Source organism: Nomascus leucogenys, chromosome 2 (genome assembly GCF_006542625.1).
Source record: "Nomascus leucogenys isolate Asia chromosome 2, Asia_NLE_v1, whole genome shotgun sequence".
Classification (NCBI taxonomy): Eukaryota; Metazoa; Chordata; class Mammalia; order Primates; family Hylobatidae; genus Nomascus; species Nomascus leucogenys.
The window spans coordinates 31763329-31784947 of NC_044382.1; the positions used below are offsets into that span (position 1 = coordinate 31763329).

The 21619-nt window shown below is 41.1% G+C and overlaps 1 protein-coding gene across 12 annotated transcripts in view; it reads left to right on the forward strand.

The window, feature by feature from the left end:
• Nucleotides 1–21619, forward strand: part of PPP2R2B (protein phosphatase 2 regulatory subunit Bbeta) — a 492508-nt gene that overhangs the window by 191025 nt on the left and 279864 nt on the right. For 5 of the 12 annotated variants that reach the window (XM_003266586.3, XM_030826967.1, XM_030826990.1 and 2 more), the window contains one exon: nt 11833–12026. The exons of 4 other annotated variants lie outside the window; for them this stretch is intronic. In XM_003266586.3, the coding sequence (XP_003266634.1) occupies nt 11833–12026 (194 nt within the window). Of the gene's footprint in view, nt 1–10407; nt 11437–11832; nt 12027–21619 lie in introns of those variants that run through there. 3 more of the 12 variants (XM_030827014.1, XM_003266587.3, XM_003266589.4) reach the window with 2 other exon arrangements.

A 21619-nucleotide genomic window follows, 5' to 3' on the forward strand; every position in this document is an offset into this window, starting at 1 on the left:
AGTTAAGAAGAGCCATTGTGTGTGTGCGGACGTGATCATGGGATTCAGGACACCAGGTCTCATGCTCGTCTGTCACCAAATTACCAGATAATCTGGGCAAGTCGCATCTTTTCTCTAGGCTTTCGTCATCAGCAAAACGATGGGCTAGACCTAATGCTCTCTAAGCCCATTTTTTAGCTTTAACTTTGCCAGGTGTATGATTAGCATTGCCTGGAGTTAGACAACTGCTAAATTTGAGGGTAGAATCCCCAAAACTGCCCTAACTTCTGACACCAATTACAAATTCAGAGGGTTTCTAAAACTATTCTCAGTTTTGATAATTCACTAGAAGAATTCACAGAACTCACTGAAAGTGATTATACTCAAGGTTATGACTTATAGGGAAAGGATACAGATTACAATAAACCAAAGAAAGAGATGCATAAGGCAGAGCCTGGGAGAGTTCCAATTGCAACGTTTCAATTGTCTTCAGGATGCATTACCCACCTGCCATTGACCTCATGCATTACCCCCCTGCCATTAACCTCCTGCCACGTGACAACATGCAAAAAGTATTGTCAACCAAAGAAACTTATCTGAGCCTCATATTTAGAGTTTTTATTGGAGCTCAATTATGTAGACATGATGGATTGATTGATTTTATACATGATTGAAGTTAGTGTTCAGGTCACCTGATAACCATGTGACCCAAAGCTTCCACCCTAAGTCGCATGGTCATTCTGGTATTGCCACTCCCACCCTAAGTTCCATTGGAGCCAGTCCTCACCCTAAACAAAGACATTGCTGTCGTATGTGATATAGATTACCTCCAAGAAGCCTAGGGCAAAACCCAGGCCTCTCTTCGGGCAAGGGTAAATCCTTTACTACATAAGCATCCTAGGTTTGTTGTTCATTAATTTTCCCTCGTGATTCATCCTTATTATTAAGCAAACACATATTAACTCTTTTATTCTTTCAAAAGATATATTAGCATAATTAGTAGTGCCAGGCACTGTTTCAGGTACTGCATATAAAGCAGAGAACAAAATAGTTTCTGTCTCCCTGGAAATTATGTTCTACTGGTGTAATAACCAAAACCAAATAAATACATACAGTCTAGTTGCAATATAGGGATAGAGAGTGATGGGCAGAGATGGAGGTGCTAATTTATTTTATACAGAGTAGTCAAGGAAGGTATCCCAGTGAAGTTGATACTGGAACAGACACCTGAAGAAGTAAAGCACTGAGCTACGCTGGTGTCTGAAAGAGAGGGAACATAAGATGCAAAAGTCTTGGAGTGGGAGTGTTCTCCTGTCTTCCTGTCCTGTCTTCCTTCCATGTCTATAGGGAGTGGTGGTGGTGGGAGGGGAGGTGAAATTTGGTGGTGCTGCAGGTGATAAGTAAAAAAAAAAAAAAAAAAAAAGACAGAGCTATAGCTGGAGTTAAATCTTTCCAGCATTTTAAGAAAGTTTTAGTCTGAATGTGTAGGAAGCCAATAAAAGGCTTTGAGCGGAAAAGTGACATGAAGTGATTTGCATTTAAAAGAACCATTCTGCCTGCTGCCTGGAAACTACTCCATAGGGGTTGGGGGTGAAGGAGGATCAGAGACTGGTTCGAATCTGTTGAAATAATCTTGGTGAGATAGGATGATAGTTGGAGCATGGTTGCAGCAATGGAGATGGTGAGAAGTGGTTGATTCTGGACATATTTCAAAGTTAGAGCAGGCAGGATTGAAAAGATGGGAATGAGAGAGTGGAACGAAGGAACAGGAGGGTGGGGCAGGGTATTGTGGGGCAGAATTAGGGATTGAGATGCCTTATACCCTGTGAAATATCAGCTTGGCTGCTGGTGATATTGCTCTGGAGGTCTGGGGAGAGGTTTATGCTCAAAGTTCAGATTTAAGGTTTTGTTGTTATGTGAGTGGTAAGCTGTGGGACTGTGGACTTTGAACTTTGAACTCTAGGGTAGTTATACATTTAGAGGTCACAGCAGTGAGGAGCTACCAAATGAGCCTGAGGAGTGTACGCTGAGGCAGTAGAAGAATAAAGAGAGAGCAATGCCCAGGAATCAGTGAAGAAACTATATTAGGAAGGAGAGAGTGCTCAATTGCATACAAAACAAACTGTTTGCATGTATGAGTTAAAGACAATGGAATATCTAATTCAATAAGTCCTCAGAAATTAATCCATTGATCATATGACCACAACATTCTACTCTCTAGTACATCCTAAAAGACTACTAATGGTTCTCTACTAGATGCCTACCAACTGTACCTTTAAATTTCTCCACCTTCATTGGTTATAATAGTATCCAGATGCCCAGATATGAAAGTGCCCTTTTTGGCAATGACATCTGGCTATTTGGCTTCTTCCCTTAGCTGGAATTGAAGACATAGATGTTGAACTAAATAGTTGACCTATTAGGATGGTAATTATTACAGTGATGGAATAATATATCACATCTTTCTTGCCTGAGTTTGTTATATGGTATCATCTTACTATTAGAATCCTGGTCTTTTTTATTTTATTTATTCAGCTTACTAGTTTTAGGGGAAAATGCAGATTGGATTCAAAATTACTATTCTGCATAATATCTATATAGGTATGTCTACATATATTTTCATCTTCAGTTTGTATAACTTTAAATAGTTTTGAGGCTCATCAGATTAATGTTATTTAGTTCAGTTTTAGCATTACATTCAAGTTCCTAGTAGGTAAAAATTTATTTCTTAAAGAACACATTAAAACTCTTTCTGCAAATAGAATAAAAATTTTGAAATAGCACCATGGTACCTCTGCTGTCCAATATGGTAACCGTGGTTACCAACCCCTAGAAATGTAGCTAGTTTTGACAGGTCTTTCAGAGTAAAACACCAGATTTCAAAGATTTGGCATAAGAAAAGAATTTAGATACGTCATTAGTAATTCTATATTGATTATATGTTGAAATTATATTTTGACAGATTAAATAAGATGTTTATCTGCAAAAATTCAAATATAAATATATTAACATGAATTTCATCTTTTTGTTCCTCACTTTTTAATGTGGAAATTAGAAAATTTACAATTACAAATGTGGTTTGCATTATATTTCTATTGCACAGAGCTGTTCTATACATTCTGGTCACATATATGTTTATATATGTGTTTATAAACATATATGTGACCAGAGTTGTTTTATGTGTCTATTGACTTCCTGGTGTGAAGAAAATGTTTTAATCTTTTCTATACAAGTTTCATCCTATAAAGTATTTCATGGCATTAAAAATACTTATCCTTTTTTTACTAAAAAAATTTAAAATGATAATCTATATAATCTAAAATGATGCATGTTCTAAAATATTTTAACAAAAATATGAACACAAAAGAAAACTACACATAACCATTGCTAATATTTTGATACATTCCTTTTAGCATATGCACATTTTTTAACCAAAATATTGTAGCAGTTGGCTTATTTTGGTTTATGATTTTTTAAACATCATGAACATCTATCTTTGTCACTACTTTTAAGCGTTTCTGCAATGCTATACCTTAAGGATATAGCATACTCCATACTCCCTATAAGTAACAGTGGTTTATGATTGTGATGACTTTTTAATCTTTAATAACAGCTGTAATGATATCTAACTCACATGCCATAAGATTCAAACTTTTAAACTATACAATTCAGTGGTTTTTAATTATATTCAGAGTTGTGTAGCTATTGCCCCAAATTTATTTTCTTTTATTTTTATTATTTATTTATTCATTTTTGAGACGGAGTCTCGTTCTGTTGCCCAGGCTGGAGTGCAGTGGTGCAATCTCGGCTCACTGCAAGCTCTGCCTCCTGGGTTCAGCCATTCTCCTGCCTCAGCCTACTGAGTAGCTGGGACTACAGGGGCCCGCCACCACGCCCGGCTAATTTTTTTGTACTTTTAGTAGAGGCGGGGTTTCACCGTGTTAGTTAGGGTGGTCTCAATCTCCTGACCTCGTGATCCTCCTGCCTCGGCCTCCCAAAGTGTTGGGGTTACAGGCGTGAGCCACCGCGCCCGGCCGCCCCTATCTAATTTTAGAACATTTTCAACACCCCCGAAAGAAATCCTGAACCCTTTAGCAGTCATTCCCATCCTTTCTTTTTTACCCTCAGTCCCTGGCAACCACTAATCTACTTTCTCTGTCTAAGGAGTTGTCTATTCTGAACGTTTCACATAAATGGAATCATACAATATGTAATATTTTGTGTCTGGTGTCTTTCACTTAGCATAATGTTTTCAAGTTTCATCTATGTTGTGGCATGTTTCAATACTTCGTTCCTTTTTATAGCTGAATAATATTCTATTGTATAGACATATAACATTTTGTTTACCCATTTATCAGTTGATGAACATTTGGGGTTGTTTCCACTTTTTGGCTATTATAAATAATAGCCAAACTACTACATGAACATTTGTGTTCAAGTTTCGGTGGGAACACGTGCTTTCAATTCTCTTCAATATATACATAGAAGTGAAATTTCTGGGTCATATGGCAACTGTGCTTAATATTTTGAAGAACTGGCAAACTGTTTGTGGCTGCGCTGTTATACAATCCCACAAGCAATGTAGGACTTGAGGGTTCTGATTTTTGCCACATCCTCACCAACACAATTGTGGTGATTTTCAATTGAGAGAATATTCATCCCTAAGAGAGACAAGCAAGAATCTAGCGGTGAGTGGTTTGGAAAGAGACCTCCAGATGATTCTGTTGTGACCTAAACCCACTGCAATAGACACACACACACACACACACACACAATAGCTCAAATCACAGTGGTTAAGAGCATGAGCTGTAGAGACAGATCATGGGTTGGAGGCAGGCTCTCATCTATCTGACTCTGGTTGTATTATTTACCTCTATTAGCCTCGGTAAAATAGAGATGATACTGTATATAGGCTGTTATTAGAATAAAATGAGACAATGCAACTAAAACCCTTTCCACAGTGCCTAGTACATAATAAATGCTCAGTGTTAGCTATTATTACTATATAAATGAATCAATAATTTTCCATTATATGAACTCATTATAATTTGCCTAAGAAATTATTTTGTTGGGCATTTGGGTTGTTTTCAGTTTTTCACGATTATAAGCAATGTTCTTTAGAAATAATTTTATGGCTAAATTTTTGCCCACATCCATGGTTATTTTCTTAGAATAAATTCTGTAAAGTGTTATTTCTTGGTATATTTTTTAAAGGTTTGAAAGACATTTCCCAATACTTATTCTTGTTTAAATTATACTAAAATTTTACTTTGAGCAATGTAATCAGGCACTAAGCATATCCCTGGAGTGTTGCTAAACTGGTTTTGGAAATTCTCACCTTATACCTAACTTTCTTGCACAAGACAGCCTAAATTTAACTCCAAAACCAATGAATGATAAGAGGTACAAGAAGATGTTTTATCTCATGCTCTCAGATCTAGACTCTTGAGTTTTGTAACTTTTCTCCCTTTGCATCATCAATACCCTAACTAGACAAGTAAAACAGCTGTCAATGAAGTCGTGCACAGCGGATATTTTTGTTTAGTACTGAGACAACTCAAGGGCAAGAGTAAGGTCACAATAGAACCTAAATAGTCGAAAGAAATGATTCCTTGGGAGTGGGCATGACCGAACATTCCTACATTGTTAGGTCTAGGAGCCTTATAAAAGCAATCACTTACAAGTCTACCATGGCAATTTCATAACAGCCTGGAAAGGATCAGACAACGGCATCAAATTTCCTCTGATGGATATGGGAAACCTTCAGGGAAAGATAGGATTTTAAGAGTTATTTAACGTTATGGAGAAGTTTGGTTGAATGGTGGAATGCTCTGGAACTGACATAACTTGGGAGATGTACAGAAATTGGAGCATACTTTGCACTGATAACGGAGATGAGGGGAAAGATACATCAGCAAGTAATGTGTTTCTACTGGTAGACTGGTAAATGTTTAACAACTGGCTCTAAAAAAAAAACACCCTGAATTTACATAGTGTTTTTTTTTTAATTTTCCATGATATAAATATCCTACATGGCAGATTTCTGATGTTAAGCTACTAACGTGATGTCACTCAAAGCAGAACTAGAAAGACATGTACATGATCAGCAAAATCAGCTCTTAATAGCCAGTACCCACCAGCTTCAGTGTACCACTGTATTTTCATAAGTTTCTGTACTTGAATTTCAGTTGCAGAAGCATTTACATGGTAAAATCCATTAAGAGTCCAGAGTCTAGAATTAGTACAACACTTTGAGGGCAAGAGGTTTTGTTTTCTTTTCCCAGGTTAAATGCCACGTTAAAGGATCACTTATGTGGTATTACATGTTGTAGCATGCACAAACAGGAATTGCAAACTTGCTAGAAATTCAAGAGGTCATTCTCTGGACAGTCAGCACGTAAACTACCTTAGAGAGAGAGTTGTGCAACTGGTGCTTAGTGATCATAGAGAGAAATTCTATATGATTCCACAATAGAGAAATCTGACTAGGTCTGCACATACATAACGAGAAAGTCAAGAGAAGATAATCCTGATTCCTTTCATTTGCACAAGACTTCATGGTTTATAAAGGGCTTTTTGTAAGATGATAAAATTTCATGTATCCAGTTTCTGGTTGTTCATTAAGACAGATTGATAGGCAGTAAAACTGAGGTTTCTAGGTCACTTCTGTTCACATGAACAATTGACTTGGAGTGCATTTCTCCAGTTCTCTGCAAATGGGAGATCTCATGAAGTACCGCAGGAGGAAGAAGGGTCATTTTAGTGAAGGCTGGCTCTGAGCCAAACCTGGACTAAGCACTTTCCTTACCTCTGAAGCCACCCAACAACCCTGTGAAGTAGCAACTATTGTTTTCTTCCATTTTGCAAATATAGAGGTTCAGAGATGTTAAATTACTCACCAAAGGTCATGAAATTTATAAATGCCTGAGCTGGGACACAAACCAGGACTGTCTGACACCTAAAGCTTCTATTAAGAATCTCCAGACTGGCTTAGGTCAAAGGTTTTAATAAAATTCTAGATATTTGATGTGTAATTGGACAGGGTAACCTAAAAGGTTCCCGTATAGGAAGCATTAGCCTAAGGAAGGAGGAGTGGGTATGTGAGTGTTGGGGGAGGGGACCATGACAAGGGTGGTTAAAAAAAAGAATGTATCCACATGCTGTCAATACTGAGCTGGGTAACTTAAGAAGGCTGTGTATTTGTAATTGGCCTTTTCTATGTAAAGCATAAGCCTGAAATAGGTCAGTCTTTCAGAGTTCCCTCTGCTGCCCCCTTTGAAGACTATGGCCCCTTTTACATAAACTGTAAATTAGACACTAAGTTCCATGACATCAGAGACTGACTACATCTTATACACTGATGTTGCTGAATCTATAATCCTATCCCAGTGTCTGACATAGTTAAGTACTTGCACATTTGCTGAACATTGATGATGGTGATGATGACGAAAGTAAATACTCAAAGTAATAGCAATGTATTTTTTCCACATATTGTCTCATTTAATCCTTGTAATAACTCTATGAAATAAATACTATTCGATTTCCTAATTTATAGATAAGAAAACGATGTTTTAGGGAGATCTTGTAACTTGCTGGAGGACACAAAAAAAAGTGACAGAAAATGATATTGGAGCCTTGACACTTAACATTGCACTATAGTCTGTTGATATAGAATGCATTTGCTGTATTTCTAAGAAAGTTCATGTTATTAAAATTAGATGATAGAATTTAAGTTCTATGAAGAAAGAAACTCTGTTTTATATAAATCTATATCCTTGGCACCTAGAACAATTCTTTTTTTTTTTTTTTTCTTGAGAAGGAGTCTTGCTTTGTCTCCCAGGCTGGAGTGCAGTGGTACGATTCAACCTCTGCCTCCCGGGTTCAAGTGATGCTCCTGCCTCAGCCTCCCGAGTAGCTGGGACTACAGGCACGTGCCACCATGCCTGGCTAATTTTTTGTATTTTTAGTAGAGACAGGGTTTCACCATGTTAGCCAGGATGGCCTCAATCTCCTGACTTCATAATCTGCCTGACTTGGCCTCCCAAAGTGCTGGGATTACAGGTGTGAGCCACTGCGCCTGGCCAGAATAATTCTTTACATAAGTGCTTGGTAAATTTTGATTGTATATATGCATACAGGAATAAATTGAACCAATTATTTCAATAGGAATATAGCTTATGAGCTAGAAAATTTCCAGCTCATAACAGATTATTTTAATACGAATTTTAAGAAGGGTGGAGGTATCAAACCTAAATATTAAAGTAAGATATTCAGCAATTTATTCATTTGTTTAAGAAATGTTTGTCTCCAACAAATATAATTAAGCATCTACTAAGTGCCAGTTAGTCAATAGAAAAGATCTAGTGAGGCCAGGCATGGTGGCTCACGCCAGTAATCCCAGCACTTTGGAAGTCCAAGTCAGGTAGATCACTGAGGTCAGGAGTTTGAGACCAGCCTGGCCAACATGGTGAAACCCCATCTCTACTGAAAAATACAAAAATTAGCTGGGCGTGGTGGTGCATGTCTTAGTCCCAGCTACTCAGGAGTCTGAGGCACGAGACTCGCTTTAACCCGGGAGGCAGAGGTTGCAGTGAGCTGAGATCGTGTCACTGCAATCCAGCCTGAGTGACAGAGTGAGACTCTGTCTCAAAAAAATAACCAAAATAAAATAAAATGAGAAAATAAAAGTAAAATATCTAGTGAAAATGGCCAACAATAATAAGTAAACAAATATTATAAAATGCTGTAGGTCATGAAAAAGACAAAGAAAAAAATGTGGAGGCAGAAAACACCAGAAGTCGGGACTATGATGTGGTCAGGGAATGCCTCAACAAAGCAGGGACAGTTGAGAGGCTAAATGCCAAAACGTGAGGAAGTGGCATAGAACATAGCATGCGGAAATGTCCACCGCTTTTGGAAAGAACTTGACATTTTAGAGGAATAGAGAAGTGGCCAGTGAGTCTTTTGAAGACTGATCTCTGCAGCCTACTCCCATCTTCCCCACTCTCTCCCCCGCTCCCCGGCTCCACAGTGGTGCACAGGGCTCTTTTCACTCCCTTACCTCCACCACAGGTCATTGTGTTATGGCACAGAGCCAACAGCTTTTTTCCCCTTGTTTTTGGTTGGATGAGCTAGTTCTCTCATATTAGAAAAGAGTAGTTGGCCAAATGGAAACCCTGAAATCTACTTAAACAATGGAGACCTATCCAATCTGCCTTCTCAGAACTTGTGTCTTAGGAAAAATGCCTGGACTGTTGAATAAATGCAGGAGAAAGTTTGCAGGATATGTGAAAAAGAAAAATAAATAAACCCAGAGACTCGATCTGTGGAAGGGACATTCTCCCCATTGGTTACAGTGGAAAATTCCTCAAGCACAGCCTGGCCAATGAGCCTGGGCCTACCTGATTCATCACACAGCTCTGTCCCAATCTAGCCCATGATTCAGAAAGATAAGGGGGAAATTTTCCCAAATACTATTCCAAGGCCTCCTGAAACAATTTAAGATCATTCCAACCTAAGGCACAATGTCTTCTCATCATTTTGATTCACTAAGAGATGAACTTAGCTTTTCCCCACTCTGCTCCTACTCCAAATTGTGCCAATATCCAAGAGAAGCTGCAATGCATAACTACAAAAGGACTGAATGTTGGAAACTTGGTGATAGTTACAGCTCATCCCATGGAAGAACCAGCCACGACAACTGGTACTGAAGTGGATTAAATCAACTTGTACCCGTCTTCACCTGTTACTAAAATTTTAAATGTGGATTTTGAACAAACAAGTGTATAAGCCTTAAGCACCAGATGGAAATAAAATAGAATCTATTGAAAGTTGAACTGAACTCCCCCCGCCACACACACACACACGCACACACACAAATAACTATGTCAAGGAACATTTCTGCTCTTTTCTGCCAGGGATATGCAGTCAATTTCTGGAGATGAGGACGATGTCATTTTCTATCTACCAGAAGTATCCATACTGCATGGAAATCTAATGACAATTCCCAACCTCAGTTAAGGACTTGTTTTTCCATTTTTTTGAACTTCAAATACTTTCTAAATTGTGTTAGCCGAAGCATTGTATGTATATAATTAACTCATAGGTCCCTCTGGGCCCATCTAGCTAAACTTGTGGAGCTTAACTGAGCAAAACATTTGCTGATGTCTCTCCCTACAGTGATACCCATTGAAATGAATACCTTCTACAAGATGAAACCTAGGAAATGTTGTTTCCAATTGGCTTTCTAGTGACTGGGGTTGATGTCTTTTTCAAATTGGCTTTCTAGTGATTTGGGTTGCTTCATTAAATGTTTTTGGTTGTTTCATAACAATAATGATCTCATTTTCTTTCAAAAGTAGAGTTTGAAATTTGGGAAAACATGGGTGGGGAGGGAATTCTATATTTTCTTCCTAGTTGAAGTAGGAAGACAGGTCTCTTTTCTGTATTAATTGGATTCCTGAAATTCCCCCAGGGTAGCAGTGGCTCTCTGTGGGCACAGGGCTCTTATGCTTATGTTCCTGTGCTTCAGTGTACCTTCCATGCTGACAGCAAATAGAAGGTGTTCCTGCTCAAGCAAAACCTAACGGAGGGGCTGCAATAGTTTGTCCAAAACAAAGTGCAAAGGGCAAGGGAGAGTGGACTTTTTCAGACTGACCCTGTTTACTAGTCTCCTGCTTTCCTCCACCTGTGTAGACACAGATGCTTTATTGAACACCAGCCTCCTACAGTTAGAAGCTATTTTGACTCTTAGGAATGGGGGAACCAGTTGCAAAGTTCTGGCCCCTGCTCTCCCTCCTATTCCTAGTAGAGGGCTTAAGATAGGCTCTGAGCGGCACTTCCCACTCTCTCCTTTTTCTAAAGCTTCGAGCCCCAAACCTCGCCCTTTAAATTCACCAAGGGACCACATGCATCACGTAAGGGTGAGGAAAAGGAACCTGGATGTAGACTTCCTGACTATCCAAAGGAACCTACTTCTCTTTGCTGTCCTCAAGCGCAGGTGTCCGGAGAAAGGCAGTGAGCTAGGGGCTCTGGATGCTAGCGTAGACACGGCCCTTAGCTGAGTGGCGCGAGAGGGGAGGAGGTTGGAAGAGCGCGTCTATGCGTTCCACCTGAACCTGCAAGCTAGTCGCTTGCTGCCCAGGTGCCGATTCGCGGCTGCATGCGCCCCACTGCAGCAAAGAGCAGCCGCAGCCTCTGCCTCGGCCACCACCGCTGCTGGGAAAGAGTCCTGGGGCTGCTGACGCGGTTGGGAGGAGCCTCGCCTTTAATGCACCAGCCGCCTCCAGCCTCCTGCAGCAGCAGCAGCAGCAGCAGCAGCTGCGAGTGCGCGCGTGTGGGTGTGAGGGTGAGTGCGCTGGCGCCAGCCGCAGCGCCCTGCCCAGCTCCCTGCCAGCTTCCCTACCCCCGCCTGCCGAAGCCGCCCTCCCGTGGGACCAGCACCCTCATTCCGGCCAGGCAAGCCTGAATCCTGTCCCTGCCATCTCGCCACTGCAGCTCGGGTCCAGAAAGGCACCATTTTGTCGCGGCTGCCCGCTCTCCCAGGGGGAGGAGGGATCTTTTTTGCATTTTGGAGCGGCTGCCAACGAGGGGAACCTGTTGGGCATCTCCCCAGACCCGCTTGTGAGCGCCTCCGGGGAGGGCGGGCGGGACCAGACCCCTCGGGGCACGGCGCATCTTGGCCACCCGGAGGCAGCGGAGGCAGGCGCAGCATCCTCGCTGGGAATTGGAGCTGGAGTGAGCGCACCGCGCGGGAGGAGCCGCCGCAGCCTCGCAGAACCCGAGTGGAGGAGGTGACAGCTCCATTGCCGGGTTTTTATTTTTTTTCTCTCCGCCTCCCCGTCTCCTCCTCAGGCTCGGACCATGGTGCAGTCCCACTGGCTCCCCTGCCCCCCTCTCCTGTGAGACTGGCTGCGGGGAGGGATCATGGATACTTGTCTGCCGGCTTCTGGTTCCCACGCAAGTAAGCCTGCTGTCAATGGAGGAGGACATTGATACCCGCAAAATCAACAACAGTTTCCTGCGCGACCACAGCTATGCGACCGAAGGTAACGCCAGCCCCGCCGCATTCCGCCGTTGGGGCCGGGCGCAAGTTGCGGATCACTGTGCTTCCTGGGCAGCTGGGCGCGTAGTGGCGGAGACTCCTCCGGGCCCTGCGGCTGGGGCGGGGGCTCGGCTGGCCCCGGCAGCCACCAGTGCACCCCGCATCCATCCGGGCTCCGCGAGGCGAGCCCGGCGTTCAGCAGCAGGTGGACCCGGCGCCCACGGGAGTTAAAATGGCCCTCAGGGATTAGGCTTTTCAGGGTGGGGCTCTCGCCCAGAAAGATGACCCCAGGAAGGCAGATGACCCCTCCCCCGACATGTTTGCAGGGGTCTTGGGGGGAGATAAGAAGGGAGGGGCCCAGTAGGACCTTGGTCCCCCCTCCCTGAGCGAAAAGATGTTATGTCTCTCAGTGGCTGCAGGGAGGGCATGGTTTCATCTCCTGCCCATTCATCTCCCCGGCCGGCCAGGTTACCTGCTCAGACAATCAAAACCCCAAAAGGCCCTTTGCAGAAGGGCGAACCTCTTTCCTTTTGGAAGTGCATTAGCAAAAATAAAAAGGTGGCTGGGGAAATAGTGCTCTGGCGGCCAGCGAATGAGGCTGACACGTGGGGTGAGCAACGCGATCGGTGGGGCCTTTAAAAATCACCATTATGAATTCTGCAGCAGTAGTTTCTGCTGAATCAACAGCCAGCAGAAAGCAAAAGGGTTCAGCAAGCTGAGCTTTGCCAAGAGGTGAAATTGTCGTCTCTCCCTCTCTCCCAGCTTGTTCTGACATAAGCACTAGTACTGTGCGGGCAGGAAGGGCAAGTCAGCAGGTGGAATCTCGTTCTGCCTTTTGTGTGTGAATAGAGAGTAGAGGCATTCTTTTCCCCCAATGCCAAAACTTTTGCATTTTTGCTTTCATTTTCTACCTGTAGGCCTTTTATCCTTAGCCACTCATACAAAGTGTTGCATTATCACATTGTAATATCCATGCGAGAAAATGTATGTGGAAGTGCTTTAGGACAATGTTGCAAGGTGTATTAATTTAAAATTATTATTCTTGGATGCTAACATTTCTGTAATATTTAATCAAATCAAAAGACTACTAGAGAAATGTGTTGGGGGCAGTAAAAGAGTTCAAGCTCCGAAAGAAATAAAAAGACACACACATCTGGGGGTAAAAGTGGCATCTTCTATAAACATCCCTGGAAGTTCTAGATAGAAGGAATGTCCAGTGCTATTGAAAGTATATTCTCCATTTGTCATCATTTTTGGAGAGCATCAAGCCCAGTATGCCCACGGTGCTAGATAGATAAAGCAGAGTTGTAAGCTCTGGCCTCCAGGCGCTTAGAGATGGCTTTTAAGATGTGCAGCCCGTCCCTCCCCTATACGGAGCACCATACTTACCGATTCTTTTTCTGTGCATGATGGCAACCTGATTGTAAGATGTTCTCCCTCAATCTTAGCACTTTGTCACTGACTCAGTGACCTGATAGCATGTGACTAACTCTGTATCTAAGCATGTCATCCAAGAGAGAAGTTGGCCTTGGGTCTGTTGGCTTTTGGGGGAACATTTCTTTCTGTTTGTAACCACAAAGAAAGAGAGCTGCCTTCATGTTTTCTTGTATATTACATTCTGCAGGCAAGAGAAACTTAGCAAGCTGAGAAAATGCCCAGAGTGGAGCTATGTGTATAGGAGTGTCAATTGTGAAGTGAAGAAATCAGTTAAAAATGGCATTCTTTATTGTTTTCAGGGCCCTGGATATTACCTTTGTTCTTATTTTTATTCCATTTTTGAAAACTCTTATTCTGGATAGAATATCTAGGTTCATATAGTCAAAAATTAGATATGAGTTTATAGCAATGAGCTTTCTGACATGTGAGAATCAACCTCTCAGATTTCTTTCTCTTTCTCAAACACACACACATACTAATCACACTCAAAACTAACAAACCTTTATTTCACAGAAGCTTCCAGGTTTTGAAATCTGATCTTAGAGAAGGTATGGAAAGAAAAGGAAAATAGAACTTAAACGATGTAAATACCAGAAGTTGAATAGAGCAAGAAGTTCCCTATAGTTTTGACCTATTCCTTTCAGGGAAGATTCACACAATTTTGTTGCCAGAGGGGGTAGAGTCCCTGTTCTTCCAATGAATACCTTAGGAATTGTTAGTAAACCTTGAAAGAGCACCAGATCAAAAGACTCTTTTTAAAAATTCTCCTCACTGGGGACTTGCCCCACAAGTTTTCTTCCCCCTTATTAACTTATACCCTCTTACTGGGTGGGGAATTCGCTTCTAGGTCCTTCCATAGATCTTGCTTTTCTGTTTCCTTTAATATTTCTACATTTTCCTCCTACCTGCTCAGTTATGTCAGATTGTTCTTTTTTTTCTTCCAAAATATCTCCTTCACATGTATTTCTGAATTTTTCTTCCGTTTGCTCGGATCATTCCACATTGCAGTGTTCTATTTAAAGCTGAAAGGTTTTTGCTGTGTAGTTAGTGTGAAGGACTCTAAACTCAATTTGCATTGTAAGTGGTGGCTGCAGGCAAGTTCATCTAGCTAAGAGCAATGCAAATGCTAAAGGACGCTTTCACCCAAGCTCCCCTCTCTCAGTCTCTTTCTCTCTCTCTCTGTCTTTCTCTAAAGAATGCATGGTGTGCATTTAATAAATAAATTTCCTAGGACTTTTTTTAAATTCTGAGCATGAAAATTACTGCCCTCCCCTACCTTTCCCTATCTTTCCTCCTCTTTTAAAGTTAACATGTTTGAGCATCTTCTATGTTCCAAGCACTGTGCTGAGCTCTATGTATAGCATTTCAATATATCTAAACCCTGTTAAATGGATGTTGTCATTTCCATTTTCAAAGAAGGAAACTGATGCAACTGAGGACTGGAGATGTTACTAATTTGCCAAAAGTCACACATTCAGTGGAAAACCTTGTCTTCAAACTCAAGCCAGTGTCTGAAGGCCAGGTTCTCCCACTAGGAAATTCTGCACTGCTTCATTTTCCTTTAACCATCAGCTCTTATTCTGGGAAAGATTGCAATGGTTTTATCTCGGTGTGTAAGCTGTGTTTCCATCAGGCATAAAATCCTTTGCAGGGAGAATTCGAAGTGTGTATGGGGTTATATAGAGGAAGGGCCTTGGGTCGGGTTGAAATTTCCCACAAAAATAAAGTCAATGCAATGGTTTGATTTTTTTTTAAAAAGATATGGAACCCCAGGTTTCCTAACTGGGGATTCATCTCTCAAATCTCTCTATATGTGGGTTTCCTGCTATATTTTTAGGCTTCTGTTAGAGCCAAGTAAAACCCTATCTCCATTATAGCAGTCTGTGAGTTTTCTAGATTAATCTTCCTACTTTCACATGGGCCTACAGAGAGACACAGATAGACCGAATATTCTACATAGATGGAGTATTTTAAAATAACTGCTCTGTTCTCAGTTTCCTTAGCTGGAAAGTGGGAATAACAATAGAACCTATGCCAAAGAAAAACTATTTGATGCAGAGAAAGCACTCAAGCACTCAGAATATGCCTAATCCAAAGCCCACCCTTAATTCATTATAGCTGTTATTGTTACTTAATGTACTTGCTGGTTGTATTCTGGCAACAAGTGGGTTCCACCTTCCCTCAGAAGGCTTTTTAAAAAACTGTCTTGTTTATACATATTAAAGGAAGAACAAGTTTACTATTCCAAGTAGCTCCTTTCAATTATTGATTCATTCTGCCTTTAATTCCTTCAACAAATACTGACGTTTTGCAGAGGTGATACAGGATGTTCCAATACAGACATGGTCTCTGTCCTCATGGATCTTTCAATCTAACAGAGGAGATAGTATGAGACAAATAATTTTGCAAATAAATATATAGTTACCAATTGTGATAAGTGATATTTAGGAAAGGCACAAGATGCCTTGGGGTCATAAGGTGGAAAGGTGGATCTAATTTAGATCGGGAGTTCAAGGACAGCCTCTCAGACAGCTGAAACTGAGAACTAAAGGATGAATTTGCAATTAAGACCTGAAAGCACTTTAGGTAGAAGGGACAATACGTACAAAAGCCCAGAGAGATTCAAGGAATGGAAAGATGACTATGGCTAGGAACAGGGAGAAGAGTGCTAAAAATGAGACTGGAGTCTGCAGTTCATTTTGAAATGTACCAAAAGCAAGAAAGATTAATGCTAAGATAGAGGGATGGGTAGATGGATAGACATATGATAAAGCAAGTATAAAATGTTAGTCACTGGCCAGCCATGGTGGTGCGTGCCTGTAATCCCAGCTACTCAGGAGGCTGAGGCAGGAAATCACTTAAACCCAGGAGGCAGAGGTTGCAGTGAGCCGAGGTCGCGCCACTGCCCTCCAGTCTGGTGACAGAGCGAGACTCCATCTCAAAAAAAAAGTTAATGACTAAATTGAGGTGGTGGGTCTATGGATAATCACTGTAATTTTTTTTCCACTTTGCCATCTGTTTGAATTTTCGTAATCAAATGTTGGGGGAAAAAAAGACTGGAGAAGTATTCAGGGACCAGATCATATCAAGCCTTGTTGACCACAAGGAGTTTGGACTCTATCCAAAGATGAATGGAAAGCCATTAAGGAAGAGGGAAACATGATCAGATTTGTTTTTCTAGAAGCTTAATCTGGCTGCTATGTAGGATGGGGTTAGAGAGCCAGGCATGTAATGAAAAAGAATGAAAGTTGGGAGATAATTAGGAGGTCATGGTGTGCTCCAGGATGGTGACAGCAGTAGAGATGGAGAGAATTAGATGGATTTAAGATACATAATAGAGAAAGAATGCATTCATTGCACTTACTTAATATGATTGAGTGCAGATGGAGAAGGTGATGTCAAGGACAACTCCTAGAATTTTGCCATGAAAATGGATGCATAATGGGGCTCGTCACTGAAAGCGGAAATAGACTGAAAACTGATTAGTTTGAGAAGACAGTGAGACATCTAGTTTCACAGTGAGACTTCCAAGTAGACAATTGGATTTCTGGGTCTGAAGCTCAAGAGAAAGACCTGGACTAGATAATAAATTTGAGATTAAACATCACCAGCATATTAAAGGTACTTAAAACTGTATGAAGAGATGAGATGCCTCAGATAAGAGCATTTCAGGGCCAAATTTGAACCAATGAGTGAGAAAGTACAAGGAAGCGGATCTTGGCTTGGTATGAAGAAATTGTAGCAAAAAAGTACCTCACAATGGAATAGGGCCTTGGTAAGCATAACTAACAACACACTGATATTATTCAAGTAATACTGTAATATATGGCCATTTCTCAGCAATGTGGTAGGATAAGAAGAGTCCAGTCTTGGATGAGTTGAGTTTAGAGCGTTTCCAAATTTGAGATCTGAGTGATTTGTGAAATACATTAGCTTTTTAGGGCCACAGAGAGTAAAATTGAGGAAGTAAAGGCTCCTCCTCCATCCCCCATTCCACATAAGCTCAAGAAAGCAGGAACTTATGATGAATAAAGCTGGGAAGGTACATGAAAATGGCTTTTGATATGAAGATGCTGGGAAGGCATTGAAAAAATAAAAGGGGATAGTGTCATATGATGGAGAGCTGCCTCATAGTTCCTTAAGTTGCTTTGGTATTTGTATGCAAATGCAAGATCAGAATGCTATTTCCAATGCATATGGATGAATGTTTGAGCTCTCCGCTGTTCTCAGAGAAACCTGAAATGTGAGGTGAGAAGTAGCTGCCTTACACTATTGTAAATGACCTTTCTGGGGATGGGAAATGTTCTGCTACTAAATATAATAACCAGAATGCATTGAAAATCACTAGCAAGTATTCATTATTAGTATCCAGGTCCCCAGGGGCAGTCCCAAGCCCTTTACAAGTGCTGGTCAGAAATGTACCAATGATCCTGGGGTGAATAATATTAGGCCAGTCCTGTCAAAATATTGGTAATGCCCAATGAAAAGAGCACAGCTGTAGACTGACATTCCTAGACTTTGGCATTTGCATTTAAGAAGAAATAAGGGTCCAATTTAGACACTTAGCTGAGGGAAAGAAACTAAGGTATCATGAGTACTCTCTATTCCAGGCATTTTCCTAGGTATTTCTTATGTTTACTCATTTAATCTCCTTCAACAACCCAGAGAGAATGGTTGCATTAATCCCATTTTTAAAATAAGAAATTTCAAGGGACAGAGAACCAAAGGAACTTGCATAACAAATACACATGTATTACAAACATACTTACTTGTAAGTGGCTCAACCAGATTAGAGCTCATGACTGTGTGGATTCTTGGCACATGTTCTTTGCCCACCCATGCTGCTCAGGATCTTTTGGAGAAATGCAAGTTGTGCTCCACCCTCCACATATATCCCATTGGTGCCTACTCGGTGCTGCTGGATTTACTTGATCCATCTTCTCCTAGCACAGCAGTGCACATCTCTGGGCCTTTTCCATTATCCCACAGGGAGGGAGCTGAATTCTACCACCCAGTAACAGAATCCTTAGCTGATTTACTCCTGTAGATTTCTTCTGTTATATAATAAGAACAGAAAAAAGTGTTTATGGAATTGAGCAATCAAGATGTTAGAACTAGCTGGAGTTTTTTGAATAGCCTTCTCCATGTCACTCATCCCCAGTGTAGGACAGTAAGCATGCAGCTGCCAGGCTGAGCTGAGATGGTCCCACTGGGCCATCTAGGTACCCACTCTCCCCAGCTCTTGACAACTCATACAGTTGCCTGGGCCACAGCAAGAGGAATATGACAGAGGCAGCTGTGGGATGGCAGATGTTCTTTTGCACATAAATATGTAGATGTCTGAGGCTTCACTTTGGCCAGAGTGGCTCTCCAGCTGGTTCCCCTCATCTTCCATTAATAAGAAGATGATTTTGCTTTCACACAACTTGTCATCTTTACCACCAAATTTCCTTCTTTTTTCTCTCCAGTAGAATTCTAGAATCAGGCTGAAAGTCAGCCCCAACATAACTATCTCACAGAAAGCACAGACTATTTTTATATCTACTAGGAACTTTGTCAGAAATAACCCAGGAACCTTTGAGTTCTACTCCAAGTTCACTGTGGAAAGAGTTAATAGTGGGAAATATTAATAGTTAATGTTCATAGCTTTCTTTGGAGAAAGGGTCATCCTGGGTAATGAGAAGGGGTGTGTGCATGTATAGGGGTTAGTCAGACTTTCACTTCTGTGCTTTAGAGGTAAAAGACTTGATCACTTACAACAAGTGTTAAACGAAGGTGGGGTGGGTTCTGTGTGTAAGGGGAAAAAAGATGTGTGGAGTTTAGGAATCTAGAGGGGCCCCTACGAACAGGTTTTAACCTGAGAAGGATGGGGTCTGTTGGACGGAGCATGCCGAAGAGTGCCTTACCTGTGGGAGGATGTGTTTCAGGTGTACTGGCCTTTGTGCTTGGTGTGTTAGTCAGCTCAGACTGCATTTTAAAAAACGCCACATACTGGGTTGACTAAACAACAGAAATTTTGTTTTCTCACATTTCTGGAGTCTGGAAGTCCAAGATCAAGGTGCCAGCAGGGTTGGTTTCTGGTGAGTTCTCTTTTCCCATGTATAGCAAACTTCTTGCTGGGTCCTCATATGGCCTTTCTCATGTGTGCAAGTGTGAAAAGAGAGAGCAATCTCTGGCATTTTTTTTTCTTCTTGCAAGGGCACCAGCCCCATAAGACCTTATCCTTATGACCTCATTTAATCTTAATTATCTCCTTAAAGGACCTATCTCCAAATACAGTCACACTAAGGAGTTAGGGCTTCAACATATAGATTGGGGTGGAGGGGGGCACAATTTGGTCCATAACATTGGGGAACTGAAAACCTCCTCCATCAAGCATTGCTTATCACACTGGTATGAATCCTTGTTAAGCAATGAACCTGAAGTGGTCACAGAATGGCAGGCCGCCTCCTCCACTTGATGTAGAAGGATCAGCTTGATGTCCCTCTACAGACACACAAGGGTGTAGAGGGTGGCAAACCTGTAAATGTCTCTAATAGGGAATATTGCAGCAAGATGCTGCTGAGAGTTCCCAGGTGGTCTAAAAGATAGAACTTGGGTCCCTAAGTACAAAATACCACCAGGAAGGACCTTACCACAGTGGGAGAGCCACACAGGAAACTCAGTGAAACTAACATTGCTCATGTAGCTTTGTAGAAGTCAGGTTAGGGCTAGAGACACTCAAGTTGGGAGGTCTGTTGGTTCCTGCCAACTGCATTATTGTAATTCACATTTCCCTCTGCCTTTATATTTTTATTTATAAGTCAAATAATACTATATTCTTTCTTACTTAAAAGGATTCAAGCATGATAAGTAGATAAAGCATGAATCACCCTCCATCCCATACCCATCCCACGTTCCTACCCAAAGGTTACCATTATCAGTAGTTGGTATACTTCCTCAGAGCCATCTGTCTATTCATACATTTAAATATACATGTATAGGTATACAGTTGGGGAGGATGTTTGCACAAATAGTACACACTGCCTGTTTTATTTGCACTTTGTTTGTTCTTCTACTAGTCATATGTCTTCAAGATTTTTCCATATCAGAACACCTACATCTGTCTCATGCCTTTTAATGGCTGCACAGTGCTCCATAGTATGACAGTACCGCAGTTTATTTAGTAGTTACCTGTGGATATAAAATTGTTTCCAGCTTTTATATTACATAAGATGCTGCAGTGATTATCTGTGTATATGTGTTTTTGTTTAAATGTTCTCCTTCCTGATTTTATTATCTTTAAAGCTGAGACAACAGTTCCCATTTCTTAGCAAAATGGCAAGAAAAAATCAGAAATCTCTGGTCTTCTATTTGTTTTCTGTGTAACCCTGGATCAGTCATTTAAACCAAGAACCTGAATTTCCTAATGTAGAGAATGAGAATACCTGATCTACCTATTTATATGTGCCCTGTACTGTGTCTTCCAAAACCATTGTGGATTTGAATGTTAATAATTAATAATGATTGCTAGTAGTTATGGAGGGCTTTCTGTGTGCCAGTACAGGCTTGGAGCCTTAAAGTATTTTTCTCATGTAACCCAATTTAATTGTATAGGCTGATACTGTTCTTATCTCCCTTTAAATGAAAAGCTAAAGCAGAATAATATGATTACTAGTCCATTGTTACACAACAGTGAGTAGAACAGAAGTCACATCCAGGTCTGTCTGATTCCAAACTCTGTATTCTTAAACTTGGCAAAAATTCATCACAATGTAGTATATGAACACCTGTTTAAAAGAACAGTTATGATGTTGATAGAGAAAAGATGATTCATTTTTCTAAAAAATATTCTTCTGAATCAGTCAATACAAGGGTCCAATTTCTACCAGGGATTTGAAAATGAACTGGGGGGAAATGGAAAGGCAATGCAGTATTGTAAGCAGTAATGTGGAATGCACGTCAGAAGACCTGGGTGGGATTCCAGTCCTGCTACCATAATTTGTCACTTTTATTCTCTGGGCTTCAGTTTCCTAATCTACTATAATGAGGTTGAAGATGGGGGAGGGAAGGCATGCTCTCTACAGGGTTTTCTGACTCTCAGTTTCTATGAGGCATTATTTCTGTATTTGTGATCATCTAGGTCTCTTTGATATGTTCTGATGTTCACCTCAGGGGTGA